This window comes from Rattus norvegicus, chromosome 19 (genome assembly GCF_021556685.1).
Source record: "Rattus norvegicus strain SHRSP/BbbUtx chromosome 19, alternate assembly SHRSP_T2T, whole genome shotgun sequence".
In the NCBI taxonomy this organism is placed as follows: domain Eukaryota; kingdom Metazoa; phylum Chordata; class Mammalia; order Rodentia; family Muridae; genus Rattus; species Rattus norvegicus.
The window spans coordinates 67,794,375-67,812,449 of NC_141552.1; the positions used below are offsets into that span (position 1 = coordinate 67,794,375).

The window sequence follows — 18,075 nt, forward strand, 5'->3', positions numbered from 1 at the left end:
ACCATCCAGCTGCCCCAGTGTCCACAGTTCTCCTCCCTACCTCCTACCCACCATCCAGCTGCCCCAGTGTCCACAGTTCTCCTCCCTACCTTCTACCAACCATCCAGCTGCCCCAGTGTCCACAGTTCTCCTCCCTACCTTCTACCAACCATCCAGCTGCCCCAGTGTCCATAGTTCTCCTCCCTACCTTCTACCAACCATCCAGCTGCCCCAGTGTCCACAGTTCTCCTCCCTACCTTCTACCAACCATCCAGCTGCCCCAGTGTCCATAGTTCTCCTCCCTACCTCCTACCCACCATCCAGCTGCCCCAGTGTCCACAGTTCCCCTCCCTACCTTCTACCCACCATCCAGCTGCCCCAGTGTCCACAGTTCTCTCTTTGGTCAGTTCCCATTCTTCAATAAACACTGATTTGCTTTAACTATTGTCCTCTGACCATTCTATATCTGACTCAGGACGGCCCTAAGCAGGCTTCAGGCTCCAGGCCTCTTGGTTCCAGCCGTAGACCTTCTCAGGCTAGCATACTGAGCTTTCTCCCGGTTCTCAGGACTCCTAACTGCTCATGGGGATGGGGCAGCCTCCTTGGCACAGTGGAGGAGGCCTTAGCTGTCTGTCACACTGCGGGCAGACTGTATCCTTCAGAAGTTCTCTGTGAGCTCGAGTGCGCTCTGAACTTGTGCTAAGTTTTCAAATTAGAAAACCAACACGTAGTGTAGGACACTACAGAACAAAGCACACGTGCTAACTTAGTGTCTTCTCATATCAGGATTTGTGGCCAAGATTTTACACGAACTGTAACAGAATTTCAGAGCCAAACCCACTTACGCGTGAGAAACACAGATAAGTTAGTGAACCTCCACGCCTTATAGTCAGTTTCTTGAATGCAAAGATTACTTTCCTGTGGTATAAGCTGCTGATTTATACCAAGTCTTATTTTGTGGCCCAGGCTGGCCTTGAATTCCTAACTCTTCTGTCTCAGCCTCGTGGGTGCTGAGAAAGCTGACCTGTGCCACTCTTGGCTTACGACTGTTGTTTCCCAAGCTAGGAGTCTGGGTGGCGGCCTGTGAGTAGGAGAGTTGTATCCTACAGGGCTGGGGAAGTGTGGGGAAGGGTAGGTGGGGGTGTCAAGGTCAGTGTAACAGTGAGACACAGAAGTGAAATCTAAATAATCAAGACAGAAAATAAGGTCTTCAAAACAGTTAAAATAAGATGAGGCTGAGGCTCTTTTAGTAGGCACAGTGCAGAAAGTAGAAGTTGAGTGACCTGACGCTCCTGTCTCCTTGTCCCACAGTGAGAAAGGCACTATCGTTCCTGGCTATGATTTCTTGGTGAATTCTGTGTGGCCGGAAATAGTTGGAGGACTAGAGGAAAAGCTACCCTCACTTTTCAACCCTGGGGACCCTGACGCCTTTCACCAGGTAATGGCTTGTCACTTGGAAAAATACCCTGTGCCTTGGGAAAGTCACAGTTTCACTGATGTAGTTTCAGGCTACTGAAAGGCAAACTGTGATTGTCGATGGAGTGTTTTCATTGAACACACACTGCTTCTTTCAAGTGTGGCTATGAGAATGCTCTCGTTTCACCTTCAGATTGTATTTCTATGTATGTGTGAGTAGATGGGTCTGTGTACACAAGTGCAGTATTCAGAAAACGTCAGGCCCCCAGAGCTGGGGTTACTTACAGTAGATTGTCAGCTTCATGACGTGTGTGTTGGGAACCAAACTCAGGCCCTCTACAAGAACCATATGCAGGGGACCCAAGAGAGGGCTCAATGGTTAGGAACACTGGCCATTCTTCCAGAGAACAAAGATAGGTCCCTAGCACCCACATAACGGTTTGCAACTGCTTATAGCTCAGTTCCAGGGGGTCTGAAGCCTCTTCTGACTTCCTCAGGCACCAGACTTGCAATTGGCACAGACATCATACAGGCAAACATCACAGCCATTTACAGAGAAGGAAGCTAACTGCTGAGCTGCCTTTCCAACCCATTCTCATCTTAGATTGCAGTCATAAGTCAATCTAGAGGCCGTTGTGTATAGATACACACGACACTTTCTACATTTCTTTAAAAAGTCTTAAAACTTCACAAAACCAAATCCATGCAGTTGTTTTTCATGAAAACTCAGCTGAGGGCTGGGTAAGAGCTCCCGTGTGGGAAGGCATGGGAGCCTGAGTTCTGATCCCCAGCACCTCCCACCGTGTGACGTGTACCGTGGTGGAGAGGAGCAAGCCGTGAAGATCGCAGGAGCCGCATGTGTGCTTGCTGCCCACTGTAGCTGACAGCGTGCACCACAGGTGTCTGAGCTGGTGGCTGCTGAGCCCTGCTGGGGCGCTTGCTCTGGAGCCTGGCTGGGCGGGCTCTTTCTCATAAGCTGTATTTATTTCAGTTAGTGACTTTAAAGGCGTAGTGGGATGTACTCTGCTCCTCTCTGCTTCACTTCTGTGTTTACCTCCTCTCCCCTTTCTTTCTCCTTCTCTTCCTGCCCTCTAGTAATTTAGGCTTTGGAGGATTTTCTCCTTTATACTGATTTTTCCCATCTACAGAGGCAGGCGTGTGCTCCCTCTTCACTCAATAAACTTAGAGAGGATTCACGTTCTGTGCTGTCTTCCTCACAGGAGCTCCCGGTGCTGCTCCCTGCCACTTCCTGTGTGGTGTTTAACACTAGGCATTTCCTGGTGTTTGGAGTCATCACTCTGTGAATGCTCCCCTCCTGCTGTTGACTGCTGCTCCCTGGGGGGTCAGCACACCCCTCTTCCTAATCGTGTTTCTCTTGGAAGGCTCTATAGCAACAGGTCTCAATCTGTGGGTCACAACCTGTTCATGGGGGTCCTATGACCCTTTCACAGAGGTCACATATCAGATATTCTGCATATCAGATATTTAACTATGATTCATAACAGTAGCAAAACTACAGATATGAAGTAGCAGCAAAATAATTTTATTTTGGGGTTGGGGTCACCACAACATGAGGAACCCCATTAAAGGGTCAGATCATTAGGAAGGTTGAGAACCACTGCCTCATAGTGAGGCTTACTGACAACACGCATCATGTCTTTAATAGTAAGGCTTCTGATAGCATGTGTCTTGCATTTATAATACAATCAGCTGGCTTGTCTGTACATAACGACCCTGCTTTTCTTTTGGGAAGGTAGTTTGCTCTGAGGTCAAACTCCGAAGCTCGACTGAAGACCAGTATTTTCATCCATTCTGGCGTGGTCGCGTGTGTTGTCTCCCAGCTGGTACTTTATTCCTCAGGCTTTGGATCCTCCTCAGCCCCTTGCTGTCGTCGCTGCACTCTGCATGGCTCAGGATCTTCCTTCTGGGCAGCGATGGTCTCCTTGGTTGTGCCTGAATGGTCTGTCTCTCCTGAGCATTCAGGGCTCCATGCTAATTACCTTCCTGGTCATTTCTGGTTCTGTGGGTGTTCTAATCTGCTGTTTAATGTTAGTACTGCCCACTGTTTAATGTTAGTGCTCCCCACTGTCTCATGTTAGTGCTCCCCACTGTCTCATGTTAGTGCTCCCCACTGTCTCATGTTAGTGCTCCCCACTGTCTCATGTTAGTGCTGCGCACTGTCTAATGTAAGTGCTCCCCACTGTCTCATGTTAGTGCTCCCCACTGTCTCATCTTAGTGCTCCCCACTGTTTAATGTTAGTGCTGCCCACTGTCTCATGTTAGTGCTCCCCACTGTCTCATGTTAGTGCTCCCCACTGTCTAATGTTAGTACTGCCCACTGTCTAATGTTAGTGTTCCCCACTATCTCATGTTAGTGCTCCCCACTGTCTCATGTTAGTGCTCCCCACTGTCTCATGTTAGTACTGCCCACTGTCTCATGTTAGTGCTCCCCACTGTCTCATGTTAGTGCTCCCTACTGTTTAATGTTAGTGCTCCCCATTGTTTCATGTTAGTGTTCCCCACTGTTTAATGTTAGTGCTCCCCATTGTTTCATGTTAGTGCTCCCCACTGTCTAGAGAGGCACAGGAAACTTAGCTGAGACTTTGGCTCACACAGGTTTGGAGCTTGTACCAGAGAAACCCATTTGTCCACTGTGCTGTTTGTCCTGCATGTAGAATATTGAATGATGTGGTGACCTATGTTTTCCATGAGCTGTGTAAGCAGGCCTCATGATTTTAGAAACGGTGTATTTTAGACTGGATACTATACGTGGGGTGAAGGAGCGTGTGTACGTGAGCCGATCAGGGGTCTTCCTGAATTGTTGTGTTCTTCAGACACTCATGTGGACCATGGTGGCTCTGCAGAGGTTTGGGCTCAGAAGGGAACCTTTCTGAGAGAACCTGAACTCCAAATTCTAGACCAGGGCTGAGCAGGCCTCCGGGCCCAAGGTTAGTGGCTGCATTTCCGTGGATATCCATCACTTCTTTGAAGAAATGCCTCCGTCTTGAAGCCCATGCCACAGTTCTTCTGAAAGAGTGGGCCTTTGTACTTCTTCAGCCTTGCTGTTTCCAGAGACAGTTCAGGTACCTTTGTCTCAGCTCCATAAACCTAGAACACCCCACAGAATAAGAGGTCCCTGAACTAGTTAAAAATATTCAAGATCTGTGTCTTAGTCTCCAGTGAAGGTCCTGTCTGTGTGACAGGAACTATGTTCGGGGATTTGGTGACATGGGATTGAGCCCTATCTGACTGAGAAAGTCCAGCACGGTTTGCAGGGAGCCTGGGACTTAGAGAATGGAGACTCCACAGAAGGCAAGTGTAGCCTGCTGTGTTTCCTCGCTGTGTCTGGTTGCCATGGTGACGGTGCACATGTTTAGTGTGTCCATCTGTCCTGTTGTCTTCATCCACAGGAATCATACAGTGTTTCCTCCAGTTCATTTTCTTTCCTCGTTTCCTTTTAAAAGACTTCTGCATCCTTCAACTTAATCTTCTGTCCGTGATCCCATGGGAAGACAGGGCTGCCGGGAAGCAGTGTGTTATTTAGGAAGCCCTGGCCTTGTAGCAGAACACCCGGCTTCAGATAGGCTTTTCCTTCCCACCTGGTGAGTGGCAGTCTGGTCATGGCGGAAGCTCTAATGAAGGGGAAGTTGGAGTTGTTAGGAGGCTGCCCTTAGGACAGTCACTCCCGCCTGCTTCTGTGTTGACCTTTGCAGTCTTGGTGCAGTTCTGAGGCAGCGTCTGACTATCTCGCTGGCTGACGGAGAAGATCCCACCGTGTGTTCTTGTTCTAGAAATACACGGTGAGCATGGACTTCGTGAGGAGGTTTGAGCGGCAGTGTGGATCCCAGGCCAGCGTAAAGCGACTGCGAGCCCATCCTGCCTACCACAGCTTCAGCAACAAGTGGAACTTGCCTGTCTACTTCCAGATAAGGTCGGTCCCTCACCGCATCCCTCACCCCATCCCCTTCCATGGATGCTGGGAAATAGATGTTCAGTCCCTGGCGGGAAAGTAAAGCCCACATGACCCACATAGCTGTGGGTTGTACAGAGGAGTGAGGTTTCTGGAGTGTGGTGCTAGGACATTCGTGTGAGTGTACAGCGTGCAGTTCCTTCTACTATGTGGACTCCGTGGCGTGAAGGTTTAGGTAACTTTACTGCCTTTCCCTGTCCTTTCTCAGAGCTGCATGTCCACAGCACCTAAGCGCTTCATGCTGTCTGGTAGTTAGAGCAGAGGAAAGCGGCGCCTTCCACACTGGGTGGCCACAGTGCCATTTTGTCAGAGTGCTTTTATTTCCCTATAGACCATGATGCTTAGGGGAAGATGTGAGTAGAATCTTTCCCCAAACCCAAATGTTAGAGGTTAGATGTTTCCTCTCCTGAGCTCCCACAGACAGTGACATCTGAAGGCCACAGCGGGGCTGCTCGCTCGGGGCTGCTCGCTCGGGGCTCACCCTGGTGTAGCAGCTCTGCAGGATGCTCGGTTCAGCAGCAGCACGTGTCTCACTGCTGTGTGGAGTGCGAGCTATCAGGGCTCCGCACCCATTGTTTCCATGAGCTGTCATCAGCACTGACATAACTTGGGGTCTCAAGCCTTTACCTGGTTTGCTGACTAAGCCTGGCTTCCTTTCCAGCCTCAGGCTCTCTGTGGGTGCTGTGTTCTAGTCCACTGACAACTGTAGCAGGGATGCATCCTCACTCGGGCTTCTTACATGGTTCTACCTTTCCACTGTGGACAGTAGAGCCAGGCCTTTGGCCTGCATCAGCCTGCTTACCTGTGTTTTGTGTAGAATTTGAAAGATGATGTGGGGCTGAGGCAGAGTTCTAGACTGTGCACCTCCAACCCCCGTAGCCCTTTCTCTGGTCCTTGCACCTGATCTCTGCTTCTTAGGCTGCTCTCAGGCTCTCACCACCTCTCTCTGTTTCCTGCTCCTCCTGTGTCTTCCCGCTGCGGTTGCCAAGACCAGACTGTTGTTGGCTTCCCTGGCACCTACTCAGGTCATTACCACAGATGACTCTTGACTGTCACTGAGATGAACTCATCTTGAATGTTACTGAGGGAATTAGCAAGTGACTGCAGCCTAGAAACAGTGCCCAGGGAAACAGCCAGTTGTCAAAAATATTGCCTCTGTTAGTGATGCCGGTCTGATGCGTGGCTGGACGCTGGGTCTGCTGCCATCAGGATGTAGCTACAGCAGGAAGGTCAGCAGAGGTTGAAGGGCACGTGCACTGAGCCCAGGGCTGACTTGGGCCTTGGGGTCTTCCTCAGGTGGCAAAGGCAGGTGCCAAGCCAGCTTTCTGTGTCTTAGCATAGGGTGTTTCTTCACTGTGGTGTTGCTGACACAGGGGATTGGAGACAACACTGCATGGCCTTGAGCTGTTACTAGAGAGTGGAACTAAGGGGATCCTCTCAGTAAGGCTTGGATGACATGTATGGAGACTGACTGCAGATAGCAAAGAACCCTGCAGAGCAGCGGCTTCATCTGGGAGTTTATCTCTGATACAGTAAAGAGGAAAAGGGCACCTGGCCATCCTGCCACCGTGGGCAGGAAAGGAGGCTACGCAGGCGGAGGCATCTTGCAGATGCACCCTAACATGACACTGACCCAGGTCCTTCTTCCTCAGGTTCAGAGAAGTGGCAGGATCCTTAGAAGCATCCCTCACAGATGGGCTAGAAGACGCCCCAGGTAAGTTCAACAGGAAACAGCAGGCGTCCTGAAGGGACTTGTTGAGCTTACCAGCCAGCTCAGCCCTGGTCCTGAGCATGCTCCTGCCTTTTTTCACCAGGCAGGGATTTGGGCTGTAAGGACACTGGCATACAATCTTAAGAACAACAACAAAAACAAAACAAAACAAAACAAAAAAGGCCCCCATACCATGCTGAGCAGGCACTCTGTAGTAAGGTAATAGACTGAGCAGGCACTCTGTAGTAAGGTAATAGACAGAGCAGGCACTCTGTAGTAAGCTAACAGGCTGAGCAGGCACTCTGTAGTAAGCTAACACGGTGAGCAGGCACTCTGTAGTAAGCTAACAGGCTGAGCAGGCACTCTGTAGTAAGGTAACAGGCTGAGCAGGCACTCTGTAGTAAGGTAACAGACTGAGCAGGCACTCTGTAGTAAGCTAACAGGCTGAGCAGGCGCTCTGTAGTAAGCTAACACGGTGAGCAGGTGCTCTGTAGTAAGCTAACACGGTGAGCAGGCGCTCTGTAGTAAGCTAACAGGCTGAGCAGGCGCTCTGTAATAAGGTAACAGGCTGAGCAGGCGCTCTGTAGTGAGCTAACAGGCTGAGCAGGCGCTCTGTGGTAAGCTAACACGGTGAGCAGGCACTCTGTAGTAAGGTAACAGGCTGAGCAGGCACTCTGTAGTAAGGTAACAGGCTGAGCAGGCACTCTGTAGTGAGCTAACAGGGTGAGCAGGCACTCTGTAGTAAGGTAATAGACAGAGCAGGCACTCTGTAGTGAGCTAACACGGTGAGCAGGCACTCTGTAGTAAGGTAACAGGCTGAGCAGGCACTCTGTAGTAAGCTAACACGGTGAGCAAGCACTCTGTAGTAAGCTAACAGGCTGAGCAGGTGCTCTGTAGTAAGCTAACATGGTGAGCAGGCACTCTGTAGTAAGCTAACATGGTGAGCAGGCACTCTGTAGTAAGCTAACAGGCTGAGCAGGCGCTCTGTAGTAAGGTAACAGGCTGAGCAGGCGCTCTGTAGTAAGGTAATAGACAGAGCAGGCACTCTGTAGTAAGCTAACACGGTGAGCAGGCACTCTGTAGTAAGGTAACAGGCTGAGCAGGCGCTCTGTAGTAAGGTAATAGACTGAGCAGGCACTCTGTAGTAAGGTAACAGGCTGAGCAGGCACTCTGTAGTAAGGTAATAGACTGAGCAGGCACTCTGTAGTAAGCTAACACGGTGAGCAGGCACTCTGTAGTAAGCTAACAGGCTGAGCAGGCGCTCTGTAGTAAGCTAACACGGTGAGCAGGTGCTCTGTAGTAAGCTAACACGGTGAGCAGGTGCTCTGTAGTAAGCTAACAGGCTGAGCAGGCGCTCTGTAATAAGGTAACAGGCTGAGCAGGCGCTCTGTAGTAAGCTAACAGGCTGAGCAGGCACTCTGTGGTAAGCTAACACGGTGAGCAGGCACTCTGTAGTAAGGTAACAGGCTGAGCAGGCACTCTGTAGTAAGGTAACAGGCTGAGCAGGCACTCTGTAGTGAGCTAACACGGTGAGCAGGCACTCTGTAGTAAGGTAATAGACAGAGCAGGCACTCTGTAGTGAGCTAACACGGTGAGCAGGCACTCTGTAGTAAGGTAACAGGCTGAGCAGGCACTCTGTAGTAAGCTAACACGGTGAGCAAGCACTCTGTAGTAAGCTAACAGGCTGAGCAGGCGCTCTGTAGTAAGCTAACATGGTGAGCAGGCGCTCTGTAGTAAGCTAACACGGTGAGCAGGCACTCTGTAGTAAGCTAACAGGCTGAGCAGGCGCTCTGTAGTAAGGTAACAGGCTGAGCAGGCACTCTGTAGTGAGCTAACACGGTGAGCAGGCACTCTGTAGTAAGCTAACAGGCTGAGCAGGCACTCTGTAGTAAGCTAACACGGTGAGCAGGCACTCTGTAGTAAGCTAACAGGCTGAGCAGGCGCTCTGTAGTAAGGTAACAGGCTGAGCAGGTGCTCTGTAGTAAGCTAACACGGTGAGCAAGCACTCTGTAGTGAGCTAACAGGCTGAGCAGGCGCTCTGTAGTAAGCTAACATGGTGAGCAGGCGCTCTGTAGTAAGCTAACACGGTGAGCAGGCACTCTGTAGTGAGCTAACAGGCTGAGCAGGCGCTCTGTAGTAAGGTAACAGGCTGAGCAGGCACTCTGTAGTGAGCTAACACGGTGAGCAGGCACTCTGTAGTAAGCTAACAGGCTGAGCAGGCGCTCTGTAGTAAGGTAACAGGCTGAGCAGGTGCTCTGTAGTAAGCTAACACGGTGAGCAAGCGCTCTGTAGTGAGCTAACAGGCTGAGCAGGCGCTCTGTAGTGAGCTAACAGGCTGAGCAGGCACTCTGTAGTAAGCTAACAGGCTGAGCAGGCGCTCTGTAGTAAGGTAACAGGCTGAGCAGGAGCTCTGTAGTAAGCTAACACGGTGAGCAAGCGCTCTGTAGTGAGCTAACAGGCTGAGCAGGCGCTCTGTAGTAAGCTAACACGGTGAGCAGGCACTCTGTAGTAAGCTAACAGGCTGAGCAGGCGCTCTGTAGTAAGCTAACATGGTGAGCAGGCGCTCTGTAGTAAGCTAACAGGCTGAGCAGGCGCTCTGTAGTAAGCTAACACGGTGAGCAGGCGCTCTGTAGTAAGCTAACAGGCTGAGCAGGCGCTCTGTAGTAAGGTAACAGGCTGAGCAGGCACTCTGTAGTAAGCTAACAGGCTGAGCAGGCGCTCTGTAGTAAGCTAACAGGCTGAGCAGGCGCTCTGTAGTAAAGTAACAGGCTGAGCAGGCACTCTGTAGTAAGCTAACACGGTGAGCAAGCGCTCTGTAGTGAGCTAAGCTCCCAGACATTTCACTTTGTGTTCAACAAATAGAAAGCAGTCCTGGTTCGTGAATTCCTTGCCTTACAGAGATGACGGCAAAGGACCCTTTATAAAGTTCCAAATGGATCTTTTCCTCCAGGATGCAGCATGTCAGGGCCGTGCTCCTGTGTGCAGTTGCTGTGCCCTCCAGATTCTGTGATCAGCTCTTGAGATTGGGCACATTGGTGTGGAATGGCTGTAGATTCGATCAGTTATCTGTAGACGTCTGCGGTTCACCCTCCTCCTGCCCCCAACCCAGCTATGGGAAGGCAGCTCCTGGGTCTGTGTGCCCCTTTCCCTTCTAAGGGTGACTCAGATGGACACAAGCCAGGCCTTCTGGGATTCTGGGTAGGTGGCAGCTGCAGGCGCTCAGACTCGTGACACACACTCTTGGTAGCCATTGAGATACAGCACATTTCTGTGGCACACAGGCTCCTCTCTGGCGCAGCCCAGTCTGACCTGAACCTTCTTTCTGAGTCATAGAGTTGTCTCTGTCCATCTCTACAGTAGTCATAAGGATCGACCTTCTCTGTGGGTAGTAGCCAGCCTGAGGCAGGGAAAGCTGAAGTGTAAGCTCGCACACTGCCACTCACCATGCAGCTGTCGAGCATCGTGTTTGATGCTAGCTCCCATGCCTGGAAACTGTGTTAGGTGAGTTAGCAAACTCCACACTGAAGACCTGTGGTCTTGGGCCGCTCTAGACCTCTGCTGGCCGCAGCTGGGCAGCGTGCCCTGTTCTGTACTCGAGTTGTGCACCAGTACCTAGAGTTGGACAGCAGCCTAACTGGATAGCGTGCCCTGAGTCCGTGCTTTTTCTCCAGCTGGAAGTCCGTATTGCCTTCTGGCTTCTCACAGAACATGGATCAGTCTGAGCAAATGCTGGTCCGATGAGATGTTCCTGCCTTTGTTGGCACATCGTCTGTGGAGGCTCACGCTGCAGATTCTGGCCCGATTCTCTGTGTTTGTCAGTGAGGTGAGTGGGCACCATGCAGCCCCCCTCAACCCAGCTATCCCTGGGTGGACCTCGAGGGGCATGTGGCTAAACCCCCACAGGGGTCCAGAGTGTCCCAGGCATGTGGCTAAACCCCCACAGGGGTCCAGAGTGTCCCGTGGTGTCAGATGCAGCTGTGGGCACCTGACACATGCTCAGGGTTAATACTGAGAGGTCCCACCCTAGTAATTTTCTCATCTCAAAACCAGATTCCTAATGCACCCTGAAAAAAATGTTCATTTTAATGAAAAAGAACAGAAACAAAAGTAAATAGGTTTAAGTTGTAAACAGTGAGGTGATCATCAAACCAGACGTTGTTACCCTCCGTTCTGGGCTCTCCGGATCCTCCTGAGTCAGTCAAGTGCATCAGCTCTCTGTACTCGCTGTTACTGGCACATGGGCATGCCCAAGGCTCTTGTCCCCAGGAGACTGGCGTCACTAACAACTGAGCAACAGCTTTAGGTCCTTGCAGACATCGGTGTTCAGAGCCACCTCAGGGACACCCTCAGTGACACACATAAGCCAGTCCTCATGGTACAGAAATCTAGAAACAGGGAGACAGTCTTCAAAAAGGAGCAGACCACACGGAGGGCAGTGCAGTGGCAGTCACACCCTGTGTCCGGAGCAGAGCACAGGCTTAGAGCAGCTGAGGTCCAGCACAAGTCCTGTGCACTTGGGACAGTCAACACCTTGAGTTCTTTGTACATTGGCCAAATGGCCTCTGTGTGTGGCTGTGGTGAGGATGTACCTGTGAGCTGGGGTGCCAGGAGGAAGGGAGGCTCTGTGGAAGGTGGGGCGTACCTGTCCTCACCCCCTCTGCTCACAGACTTCCTCAGGCTTCCCTGCCCCACTGGCTGTCCAGAAGACACAACAGTAAGAACAGCAGGGCCAAGGCTGCCTGAGAGAGACTGCTGTCCACTGCAGCCAGTGTGTGTGTGCAGAGCTCCTGAGCGCGTATGAACGCCCCATGTCTTGGCAGGAGTGTTTGATCCTTAAAATTCTTTTTCAGCTTTCTGTCAGGCCCATCTCTAATGAAACTGCCAAGGAGACTAAAAAGCCTTTGGCAGGCAGTAAAGACCCTTCGGACGACCATGGAAGCCATCCTTCAGAAGCAGGCGCTGTGCCCATCTCCAGCACTCAGCTGGTGTATGTGGTCTCAGACCTGGGCAGGCTGCAGGAATGGGTAAGCTTCGCTGCCCTGGTAGATGCATGGATCTGTGAACCGTGGGGTCCTGTGCACCCACGAGGACCCTACAGGATGTTTCCCTCCTTGGTACTCTGAGAGCGCTGTGCCCACTGCTCCTTGCTCTCAGGAAAAGGCTAACCCTCGGCCTCCACAGGCTCTACCATCATCAGCTCAGCCATCGTGGGCACGGCCTATGGTGGGCTGACCTGTAGTTACTCCCAATTCACTGCCCCCGCCGTCTGAGAGAGTCAATGGAATGAGAGTCCCCACCCACCTTCTCTGTGGGCCCATGGTTTGCTCCCAGCATTTAGAGAACTTTATGGACAGAGTTTACACCTTCAGATAGATTCTGCTTTTCACAGTTTACATTTTGTGTGATTGAACAAATATACTGTGTGTTCAGAGAAAACATGGCCTATTCACTGTGAACAGTTCTGGTGTCATGGAGAGCTGTAAAATGAGTTTTTGCTTTTCTGCCTTCAGTGGCCGTGCAGCCAGCTGCCCCATGCTGTGCCCAGTGGCTGCGGAAGTGAGAGCCTGGTGGGAACTTTACCTACAGGCTCTGACACAGGCTTCAACACTTGTTACTCCTGTCTGAGGTTGTGGGTGCAAAGCTGCTCGTTCTGATTAAAAGAAAGAACTAGTGTCCAAAATGTGTTTCAGCTTCCAGACCTCCTGGAGACAGTCAGGCTGAAACTTGAGATGGTCGGCTTTAAGAATTTCTCATCTATCTCAGGTAAGAGTGAACCCGACTCCAGATAAGAAATACCTTAACGTGCAATGCTGTAGACTCAGAGTTTAGACTAAACTCCACTCCACTCCAGCCGTAAATCCTTAGCTGTTTCTGTGTGTCGCTCTTTGATTTGACTTCTATAAACCAGATTGCTGTTTTATACGAATGACCTGATTTATTAGCACACTCTAAACGCCATGGTCACGTTTTAATGAAGCTGGACCAGTGCCTCATTCCACTGCCCTGTGTTACAGCGGCCCTGGAAGACTCCCAGAGTGCCTTGTCTGCCCATGTGCCAGCTCTGAGTAGCAGGATTGTGCAGGACCTGAGCGAGTCTTGCTTCGGTTATCTGAAGAGTGCCCTGGAGGTGCCCAGGCTTTACCGCAGGACCAATAAGGTCAGTGTCACTCGTGGGGAAGCTCTGTGGTGTGCAGGGCCAGGGAAATGTGGATCGCAGTCAGACCTTAGGGTGAACTGAGGTCAAGGGTCAGGAGCCAGCTGCCGGCACAACCCACAGCGTGCGCATGGCCCTGTGGGCTTTCGATTTTAAGGAAAACTACCTTTTGTATGTGTGTGAGTCCTGACTGACCTGGAACTCACTACATAAGCCAGGGTGGCCTCAATTCCACAGACATCTGCTTGCCTCTCTGCCTCTGAGTGCTGGCATTAAAGGTGTGCAGTACCAACCACACCAGCCTGGAAAAGTACTTTCTTTAAAAATTAAGGAAGCAATTAAATTTTTTTTTCCGTTCTTTTTTTCGGAGCTGGGGACCGAACCCAGGGCCTTGCGCTTCCTAGGTAAGCGCTCTACCACTGAGCTAAATCCCCAGCCCCGCAATTAAATTTTTATTTTACTTGCTGTATACGACTTTCTCCCACGCGCACGTATGAGTACCATGTGCCTGCCTGTTGGATTCCCTGGAACTGGGGTTACAGATGGATGCTGGGAATCTGGGTCCTGTGCAAGAGCAGCAAGTGTTCTCAGTGACGGAGTCTTCTTTCCAGCACCAAGGAACCATTTAAAGCATTTCCAAGTCTTACTCATTTAAATGTATTTTGTCTTCATAGATTCCCCTCAAGTTTTAATTAATCTTAGTCCTGCAAATCATTATTGGAAATGCCTGGTTTTCCTTGTTCCCTTAGTGAACACAGTAGCATTAAGGCTATGTCAGCGGCCAGTGAGGTAGCCCGGGGTAGGGCGCTTGTTGCCCAGAGCACAGGCACCGGTGCAGCAGAGGCTTTGGTGGGTGCTGGGGCTGTGGCAGAGCCACTGAGGATTCCCAGCCCATCTTCATGCATTCTCCCCGTGTTCTCGCCCTCTGGTGACTGGTTCTTCCTCCGCTTGTCTTTCACAGTCAGGTGAAGAGTTAGACCTAGTTTAGTGCCTTTCTGTTTTCCCCAGACTCTCAGGAACTGTAACAATGACCTATGGCCTTCCTTTTGCTTACGTGCAGGGGCCCAGCTACCGTTAGCAAGATTTCTTGCAAGATTTCTGGAGTATAGGGAGGGATCCCTTGTTGACCACAGTTTGTGTGAGGTGGCTTTCCTCTTGTTCATTGTTGTCATCATCATCATCACCATTGTCATCTCATTGTCATCGACACCTTGAGAACAGGGCTTTACTCTGTATCCCAGGCTAACTTAGAATTCATTATGTAGCTGAGGTTACCCTCAAGTACGTGGCAGTCCTATGCCTGAGCCTTCTAAGTGCTGGGCTTACAAGTGTGAGCCACCGTGTCCAGCTGTCCCTTTTCATGTTAAAGTTTGACTGGCAAAGCCCTCTGTGGTAGCCACACCTGTAATCCCCACAGTCTGAGAGGAGGTCACAAGTTTGATGCGGTCCAGAGCTGCAAAGTCAGGCTCTGACTCAAATGAGCAGACCGAGGAGAGTTAGCGACTGCAGTAGAATTAACACTTGTAACAAAGTATCCTGCTTTGCTGTTTATTGTTGGGCCTGAAGCCCCTTAGCTGGGCGGGGCCTGGGCATATTCCAGGTGCCTTCCTTTTTCCTTCTGTTTGGTGTGTGAATGTGCACAGCACATCAGTCCCCCCTGAGCCCCAGGGCAGTCTTCACTGGCAGGGCAGGGGACCAAGTCTTCTCTCTGTGCGGTCCTGCTACTTAAACAGGTTGTAGCACTAGCCCTGGGCATCTGTCTAGTGGGAGGAGTCAGGACTCAGCCCTGTGCATCCTGCCTCAGAATCAAGCCTGATGTGGAGCAGAGGCAGGGGGTCGCCTTCTTGGGGCACTGCTGCCCCAGGTGGTTTCTGTGGCCCTCTGGTCGCTTCTGGGAGGGATAGAGCTGTTTGCTGAGCATTAATGGTCTGAAGACTTTATTTCTTTGTGTCCCTAACTCCTGTTTATAATGGCATTCCAGGAGGTCCCCAGCACAGCCTCTTCATATGTGGACAGTGCCCTGAAGCCACTGTACCAGCTTCAGAGTGGACATGGGGACAAGGTGCAGCCAGCAGTGATGCAGCGCTGGCTACAGGAAGCTCTGTCTGACAGCACACACAAGTAAGCTCGTGGGCTCTGAGAGCTGCCTGCTGCACTCTGACAAGGGCTGCTGGAGCAGTGGGCTGCTCTTAGATATCACAGCTGTAATGGACAAGGTGTGAGCGGGCCACTGATCCACCCTTACTGCCCTCCCTGCGCTAGGCACAGCCAGGTCCTTCCTCTCCTCAGCAGGATTAGATTTGCAGGAGAATTACCACTTGTAACAAAGTATCCTCCAGATGTCCCGAGATGATGGGAGGGAGGGACCGTGCATGTAAAGGTGATGGCTGCAGAAGACCCAGGCAGGAAGTTAGCTGACTGGATCTCTTCCCTCATGGCCTCTTGGCTCCTGGGTGGAGTTTGTCTGGCACTCCTACAGTCCTGGGTTCCATCTCTAGCACAGAAAAGAGGGAAGCTGTCTGCCATGATGGAGACTTAGGAAACATGACAGGCAGCACATTTTCCAGTTGAGCTGTTGTGTATGTGATGGCCATCTTAGGAACCTCTTATTTACAAAGCGAGTTCCTGCATGGTGTCACCAGTATCTGTTCCCAGCCTGTCACTGCCATCTTGTGTCCAAGGTACTTTGAGACTGTGTCAGACGTGCTGAGTTCAGTGAGGAAGATGGAGGAAAGCCTGAAGCGCCTCAAACAAGCCAGGAGATCCCCGGCCACCAACCCTGTCAGCTCCAGTGGCGGCATGAGTGATGACGACAAGATCCGGCTGCAGCTGGCTCTGGACGTGGAGCACCTGGGAGAACAGGTGCCCGCAACGCGCGCCCGCTTTGAGGGCCAGGCTAGCCAAGGCTTGGGTGTCACCCCCCCTAGGGCCAACAATAGAACAGAGTCAGGCCCAACTTGCTGTGAAGAAGGGTGTATGCCAGGAAGTGGGCGGTAGAAAAGGCAGAGGGACCCAGCGTGTCCTCTCCCACCCAACAGCAGGTGACCGGTGGCTTCAGCTCTCGCCCATGCTGTCAGCAGAGCTGCCCCTGCTGCCTGCAGTCCTGAGCCAGCAGCAGGGCCTGCAGCCTCCTGCCCTGTGCCGTGTTAAGCACCGACTTTGACGTCAGGGGGGATGGCTGACGGCAGCTCTAAGACCTCCTAAGAGGGTGCAGCGATGTCCACAGTTCCACCCTTTACAAATGTGGGAAACTGCCTGTTATCCCAAATTCGGGATGCCTAGGCAGGAGGATTGCCATGAGTGGGATTGTAAGACCCCATATCAAAAGCAGATAGTGAGGTAGCAGCCTGCAGATACCTGCCGCCATGTTTACTGTGTAAGGAATTTGAAGTTTTTCACAAGCGAGACATGGGCAGAGCAAGAAGTAGGGATGTGCGGTCCCTGCTGCTGTTCAGGTGGGACACACGGCAGCCACAGAGCACTGCCATGCTGCGTGTCTTGGCCCATTGCTCTCTGAGAGGTGCTGAGAAGATGGAGAGCTCAGACATGCTTTGTGGAAAACTCTTCAACTAAAAATAATCTGCTTCTCTGTCCTCTGCACGTGGGTTTCTCTCTCCTAGCATTTCCTGAAGCCCACAGAAGAGACTCCTACCCTGGCTAGAGTCTAGTGTGGTGGGCTGAGGGGTTCAGATGTGCTAGCTTCCTGTTATGGGAAGCTCAGGACCCACACTGGGTTTGCACTAAGCCAGCCCTTGACTCTAACAGAAAACCTTCCCCTCCTTCCTCTGGGAACACTTTCCACCTTAGTGGGGCAGGGTCGGTTTGTCCTGGCTTTAATGGTGGCCTTATCACGGTGACAATTCATTCTCATGGCCTTTGCAGATCCAAAAGATGGGCTTGCAGACCAGTGACATCAAGAGCTTCCCGGCCCTCACGGAGCTTGTCCTTGCCGCCAGGGACCAGGCAGCTGCAGAGCAGCCCTAGGCGTCCTGGAGTGGGGAAAAAAGCAACCCTTGTCCTCCGAGTCACCTAGCAACAGCCTGCACCGCTGCCCACGTGTGGGGCCGTCTTTCACCCAGAAAGAACCAAAGCTTTTCCATCGTATGGAAGGTAGTTTTATGACATTCGAAGCTTTTCGCTATAGTTTACAGAACAAATTGTTTTATTTTTATTGTAAATCTTGGTGTAGACAAGCTGATTTCTACAGTAGGGTAAAAGTAATCTACAATGTGGCTACTGGGCTGTCCTGACCCGGGAGATACCCCAGGCCTGCGCCTCCTTAGAGGGCACAAAGTGGCCGCCCATCTAGGCACAGAGGAAGAGCACTTCTGATCTTGCTGTCCACACCTCTGTCAGAGCCAGCGTGGCAGTAAAGATTCATCCCTAAATAAAAGAAGTACCTGCTGTACACATCTAAGTTGTGAGTTCAGTCCCAGTGGCCCTCGCATGCCTGCCTTCAGTGACACGCATGCCTGTGGCACAGATGGAAGGATCCTGTCTCTAGATCTCCCTCTGGCTGCTATGCTGTTGACAGTCACGAGGTCCTAGCTACGTCGTGAACACACATGGTTAGTTTCATACCCAAGGATCCCTGCCTACCCCTGTGCAACGGCTCTGCCACTTGATCCCAGAAAGGGGAGAGCACAGTGCCCAGTCCAACTGCGGCATTGCTATTTCCCGTCTGTGGGTGGGTGACTGGCAGCTGGGATTTAAGCCCAGGCAAAATAGCCCCAAATCCAGTTGTCAGCCTGTGTGCTCAACATACACACAGGCCTCAGCCTAGAGAGCCAGAGGTCAAGAGTGGGCCTCTCTTACCCTGTTGGCTCTGACTCCAAACCATTGAAT

At 51.5% G+C, this 18,075-nt stretch overlaps 1 protein-coding gene across 5 annotated transcripts in view; it reads left to right on the top strand.

The window, feature by feature from the left end:
* The window catches only part of Cog2 (component of oligomeric golgi complex 2), a 33,129-nt gene extending 15,455 nt beyond the window's left edge, over positions 1 to 17,674 (top strand). The window contains exons 1-12 of one of the 5 annotated variants that reach the window (XM_087595213.1): positions 2,340 to 4,478; positions 4,599 to 4,707; positions 4,860 to 4,997; positions 5,109 to 5,326; positions 7,018 to 7,079; positions 10,748 to 10,899; positions 11,927 to 12,100; positions 12,767 to 12,839; positions 13,091 to 13,233; positions 15,212 to 15,351; positions 15,912 to 16,092; positions 17,113 to 17,638. In XM_087595213.1, the coding sequence (XP_087451339.1) occupies positions 5,202 to 5,326; positions 7,018 to 7,079; positions 10,748 to 10,899; positions 11,927 to 12,100; positions 12,767 to 12,839; positions 13,091 to 13,233; positions 15,212 to 15,351; positions 15,912 to 16,092; positions 17,113 to 17,214 (1,152 nt within the window). In that variant the 5' untranslated portion in view covers positions 2,340 to 4,478; positions 4,599 to 4,707; positions 4,860 to 4,997; positions 5,109 to 5,201 and the 3' untranslated portion in view covers positions 17,215 to 17,638. 5 annotated transcript variants of the gene reach the window in all.
* Positions 17,675 to 18,075: the final 401 nt, after the last annotated feature.